The sequence below is a fragment of the Muntiacus reevesi genome, chromosome 22 (assembly GCF_963930625.1).
Source record: "Muntiacus reevesi chromosome 22, mMunRee1.1, whole genome shotgun sequence".
NCBI lineage: Eukaryota > Metazoa > Chordata > Mammalia > Artiodactyla > Cervidae > Muntiacus > Muntiacus reevesi.
Window position 1 is genome coordinate 6544010 of NC_089270.1, and position 6000 is coordinate 6550009.

Consider the following 6000-nt stretch of genomic DNA (forward strand, 5'->3'; position numbering starts at 1 on the left):
CCAGAGTTCCAGCCAGTTGCTCTTAAAGCAGTACTCCGATAACAGCCTTTTCCTTAAAGGATATTTTGACAACCTAGAAAGTGTTAAATAAAGTTGCCTTGTTTCCAGTTTTGCAAGATGACATGGGATTGATCCAGTATCTTTCATTACAGTTCAGCTTGTACAGTAAATATTTAGTGACTGTGTAATGGCTCCCTTTTTATTATTATTGTTACTAGTTTTGAAATTAGCCAATATTTTTATACATGTTCTTAGACTAATAGGGGGCATATTCAGGTGACACACTTTATTTTAATATTTGAGAACAACACAGTGAAAATTCATTTTGTCAAGAGTTTATTTCCATAGTTAACTCCCAGATTACTACTAAAAGAAGTAAATACTGATAAATAATGTTCATTAAATAAATGATAAATGAAGCAAAATTTTCTGTTTCCTAAGCCTTAGCAGAGATTTTGGAGAAGATAAATTAATTATCAAGCATTGTCTCCTGTGAGCAAGACACTGTACTAAGCATTGACATAAAATGACATTTTTGTTCTTCTGAATGATTCTTCATGACATTTAAATTTGTTTTTTGATTGACAAAAAAGATTTAAGTATAAAAAAGACTTCTTAGCCTTGACATTTAAAAAATTCTTTGTCGTTTAAGAAGCAGTAGATGGAATTGCATAATTTTAGAGCTCTGAAGAACATCTGAACAATGATGGCACATAAGCTTTTTGTACTGATTTGCATTTCAGTGTATGTTTATGAATTAAGAGAGGTTAGCTCATAGTAGGTGACACAGTCTCAGATGATTTGCTCTCTTATGTTTCTAATTTAAGTTAAAAGGAACTTTAAAGGTAAGTGAAGGTAAGTGCAGATACACAGCATAAATAATGTGCTTAAAATCTAAGAAAAATAATTCAGTATTAAAAATTTGGGAAGATAATGAAATTTATTTTTACCATGCATTTAAAGATTTTATTTGATGATTATGCAGATGTTATTTTTCTGTTTATTATCCTCTACTATAACTTAGCCCTCATATATTATAACCATTGGGTTTTTTAAATCTCACATCAAGATCGGTATTTACTGGTGATAAGTCCAGTGTTTACCTTTTGAACTCCATGTCTATGTAAGTGCATCTAAAGATCCTTGACAACCCAGCATATCTTAGTTCTATTTCTTTCTAATTCTACCTCGCTTTTTCTGTGGCCTATTTATTCTCCTGTTCATTTATTCCCTTTTCTGAACAGCCCTCTGATACTGAAGCATCTTAACTGTTTACATTGCTTATGACTTTTATGCTTTGGAAATTGCTGTTCACCCCTGTTGCCAATAGTATGAAACTAACTTAAAAACAGTGGTTGTCTTTACCTTTGCTTTGCTATAGGGTTTCAACAAAATAAAATCCATTCATGGATGAATTCACTTTTATGGATTATTAGAATCAGTCACCTGGAATATCATTGACCTTTCACTGGGGTTGTAGTTTTGAGGTGGTGTTACAGTTATTGGCTAAGTACAATTATGCCCTTAGACTTCCTTTGAAACTCAGACAGATATCCTAGTGTGTGTTTGAGAAAGGGAGCCCAGTTTATATCAGTATGAGCAATAACTTTGTGGCGAATAAGGAGAGACTGACAGATAATTTTCTACCTCATGTAGGGCACGTATTTTAATTTCTGCATTTTCCTTCCTCTGTTAGCCCTACTGCCATCCCTGAGACTTTGAGAGCAAAGCGACTCAGGTCTCCAGGGATACTGGAGGATACTGGGCCTCTGTGTTTTGGCGAGAATGATGAAAAACTGTGTAGTATAGGCTTTCCTCAAAGATATTGCAAGCTTGGTTCCAGAGCACCATAATAAAGGAACATTGCAATAAAGTGAGCCACATGAGTATTTTGGTTTCCCAGTGTATGTAAAAGTTATGTCTGCACTATACTGTAGTCTATTAAGTGCAATAACTTTATGTCTAAAAAAGCAGTGTACATAATTTAAAAAATGCTAGCCATCATCTGAGCCTTCAGAATAGTCATGGTGGTACATCAAAGATCACTGACCATAACAAATGTCATGATAATGAAAAAGCTTGAAATATTGTGAGAGTTACCAAAATGTGACACAGAGACAGTTCAGTTCAGTCCGCTCAGTCGTGTCCGACTCTTTGCGACCCCATGAACTGCAGCACGCCAGGCCTCCCTGTCCATCACCAACTTCCGGAGTCCACCCAAACCCATGTCCATCGAATTGGTGATGCCATCCAACCATCTCATCCTCTGTCGTCCCCTTCTTCTCCTGTCTTTAATCTTTCCCAGCATCAGGGTCTTTTCCAGTGAGTCAGCTGTTGCTTCAACATGAGACAGGGAGGGAGCAAATGCTGTTGGAAATAGTGTCAGTAGACGAGCTCAGTGCAGGGTGGCCACAGACTTTTAGTTTGTGAAAAATGCAGTATCTGCTAAGTACAGTAAAGCAGATCACAGTTAAATGGAATATACCATTTTGGAAATTTGGAATACCAATTTGGAAAAGAACAAATCTTTTGAGTGGCATCCTTGGTCCACTTGGCTCCTAGGAGGCTCCCTTTTACTGTCTCTCTTGCAAACCAGTAGATACTTTTATTTCATTGCTTTCAGCCATTGCTTAGGACTTTTTCCTAGGCCACTTTTGATTTCAGTATAAAATTTCTTCTTTACCTTTCTGTCCTTTTAAAGAAAATAGGGGTATAGACATTTTGAAGTATTATAGGGAGTTTAATTTCGGAGTACTGCACCGAAGTCTCCATGTCTCTTTACTCATATTTCTCCCTTTCAGAAAAGTTAAAATTATACACTAAGAAAATGATAGTTAGATGTGTTTTTGTAAAAGCCGCCAGTATAAGCATTCCATCACAGGGGCTGTGTCAGGGCGGGGCAGTGGTAGTGAGGCAGGGCCTTGGGTCTCTGAGAAAGGTGCCCCTCAGCGACTGGCGGGCTGAGCAGTGACCAGAGGAAGGGGGAAGGGAAGCGGACTCAGAGGGAAAGGTGGGGAGTATGAGTTAAAGCTGAAAATGTGTTCAAAGGGAATGCCTGCTCAAATGTCGTCCGTGTGAGAAGACTTTCAAGCCAGAGGATTCCTTCCTAGGGCGTTTTGAGTATCTGATAACACGCACGAAGAGATTTCATTTTGACTCTGTGATTAAGATTGCTAGATTGTGTCTTACTTTAAGAGAAAATAATCTTAACAAAAGTGCTGCTCTGTGAATTTTAAATTTTGACACATTCGACTTTTTATTTTAAAAGAACACATTTTAATTTTGATTAAGTAAAAAATAGGCTTTCTGGTAATTCAGTTTTATATTTAAAATGATTTGAGACTTAAAGTTACGGAAAATTTTAAACATATAAACATAATACAGTGAAGCCTATGTATCATTGGCTTCAGCAATTATACACCTGAGGCCAGTCCTCTTTGATAGACCATTGTGCATTCCCTTATTTGCTCCCCAAATCCAGATATAATATTACTTTCAAAATTAAACATAAGTATTTGGAGATAAATGAAATCATAAGCTTTTGCAGTTCCACTATGGTTGTAAAGCCCATTTGTTTCTTTTCCTAAAGATACATTATTATTTTCATAGTGAGCTATATGAATGCTGTACTTTTTTGTATATCCTAAGAAATTAATCTTTCTTATTTTGTATATTGCCATTTCAAGAATACAAAGAATAAATTCTGGGAAATAGTTGTGTTCTGGGTGTTGATTTGCAAATTGTTACTTTCTTATGTTGCTATTAGCATAATCACTTTCTTTTGCAATGGTTTGGTACTTCAAAAAACAAAATGAAACTAATTTAGCCTATTTTTCTGAGTTAAAGTCTTGGTATCATCATTTTCAGGTTTAATCCTTTTTATAAAATGTTATTTTCTACAATAAAATTATATTTCTTGTATTATGTATTTTTATGGCCCTTAGTATTACAAATGCAAGATATTTTGGTTCTAATTGATGAGTAAAGAACTAAATTAACTTTGTTCATGGTGCAGACATACTGAAAAGCTTCAATATAGTTAAAATGTCTTTTTCCACATTTGCGTGCCTTTATAAAAACTATGATTCATTCAGAGTACTTAACATTTGAATATATGCCATGCTCTCTCTTTGACACTTTCTAATTCTCAGCTGCGTTCCCTAATGCATCTTTTAGTCTAGTGTCTTGAATTGCATAATGTGATTGGAGTAAAATATCAGTTATTCCACAGATGTTTTATTGCTTTCTTTGTAATTGAATCACAATTTTTATTATGTTTTAGATGTGTTTTTAATTATTTATTCATTGCATACTTAATTCTGAAAAGTAATTTAACCATAGCACATGATTTATTTTGGGGAACAGATGTTAAATAACAATATGGCAAACATGTTAAGGCTAGGTCTGCATAGTTTATTTTTAACATAAATTTTGAATGTAGTATTTATTGTAATTGCTGAATAGTGGATTCTTTAGCTTATCTATTACAGATGAGGTTGTTTTTGCCTTAATACTATTTCTGGGAAGGATGTTCATGGTGTAAGAGGTCCATTGTTCACTTAGCCTGGCAGTCTTGCTTCTGTGAGTTATCTCGCCTTGGATTTTTTGTTTGTAGGATTGTTGCCAACAAAATTATTTCTTTTCCTTCTTCTTTTTCATTTACCTGTATTAGTTAAACTGCTTTTGGTGACTTTTGTGCTGAAAAAATTTTTGTACACTCATGGTGGGATTTCATTTCTGTGCTATAAATGTATTACCAGTAAAAATAATCAGTGTTTTACCGTTCTTTCACTAGCAGGCTTACTTTTATATGACTAGAATTTCCTCCTTTCACACTTCTCTGTTTTCATGCAGGTCCACATGCTGACACCGCCAGCGGATGCCAGAACCTGCAGTGTGGTTTTCGAGCCTGCTGCCGCTCTGGCGAATGACCCTTGACTTCTGACCCTTGTCTACTTCATTTAGCTGAGCAGGCTTCCTTTCATGCACTTTACTTATAGCACATTTCTTGTGTTAACCATCCCTTTTTTGAGTGTGACTTGTTTTGGCCCCATTTCTTACAGCCTCAGAAATCTTAATTTACCAGTGAATTGTACAGTGTTGTTTCTCTTTTCAAATCGTATTTTTGTTTTAGAGAGGGATTAGATCTTTTCATAGGGTGAGAACAGTTTTATCAGATTTCTTTTAAATTGAATACTTTGAAAAAAATTGTCACTAACACCATGCCATTTAAAGTCTTTTTTACATTATTTTGAGTTTTGAAGTCAATGGGTAATTGGTTCTCTTTATAGATAAACACTGTACCAAGCTTTGCAGATCTTTTCAGACATACATTTCTGAAGTTTTATTTTCAGAGACTGCACGTTTTGAAAACCGGTCTCTTTTCCATATGTTTCCTTTAATTTGAACAGTTCCCAGAGGGCCAATTCAAACATACCCACATGTAAGATTCTCTTAAGATGGTGAAATAAATTGGCTTCCTGGTGTCGGCTCCTTGAGCCGGCGCAACACCAATGTCTTTGTACTTCCTTTCTTCAGAGACCCCAGTCCCCACCACTGTCCGAAAACGTGTCACGTTTGGGAGGGGTTTTTAAAAGTCCCACAGTCATTTGAAGAAATACATAAATAAAATCTTTGAGGACTTTACCAAGTAATCTCTTTTGTGTTTTGATTGTGTTACAAATCTCAGTCCAGAGTTACTTTACTGTGAAATGGGTCTTTTGAACCCCCGTGAAATCAGTGACCCTGCCAAATAAGTAGTTTCAGACAGATAGTTGATTTTGTTGAGCTGAACTGTCTCTTTGAAATTAATCGTGCAGTAGTCGAAATTCAGATTCGTAGGCTTATCTTCTTTGCTGCGTGAAATGACAGTTGGCATGGAGACCTGTTACTCAGAAAGGCACATACTGACTAAAGTGTACGTAATGCTATGTATGGTATTCTACCAGCAGCATACCGTCCTATTTTTATAAATACCTAAAGGCTGTAGAAGAGGAGGTA

At 35.6% G+C, this 6000-nt stretch overlaps 1 protein-coding gene across 2 annotated transcripts in view; it reads left to right on the plus strand.

Moving 5' to 3' along the window:
- The window catches only part of FBXL5 (F-box and leucine rich repeat protein 5), a 44010-nt gene extending 38356 nt beyond the window's left edge, over nucleotides 1-5654 (plus strand). For both annotated transcript variants that reach the window (XM_065913947.1, XM_065913946.1), the window contains exon 11: nucleotides 4855-5654. In XM_065913947.1, the coding sequence (XP_065770019.1) occupies nucleotides 4855-4931 (77 nt within the window). In that variant the 3' untranslated portion in view covers nucleotides 4932-5654. The remainder of the gene's footprint in view (nucleotides 1-4854) is intronic.
- The last annotated feature ends 346 nt before the right edge of the window (nucleotides 5655-6000 follow it).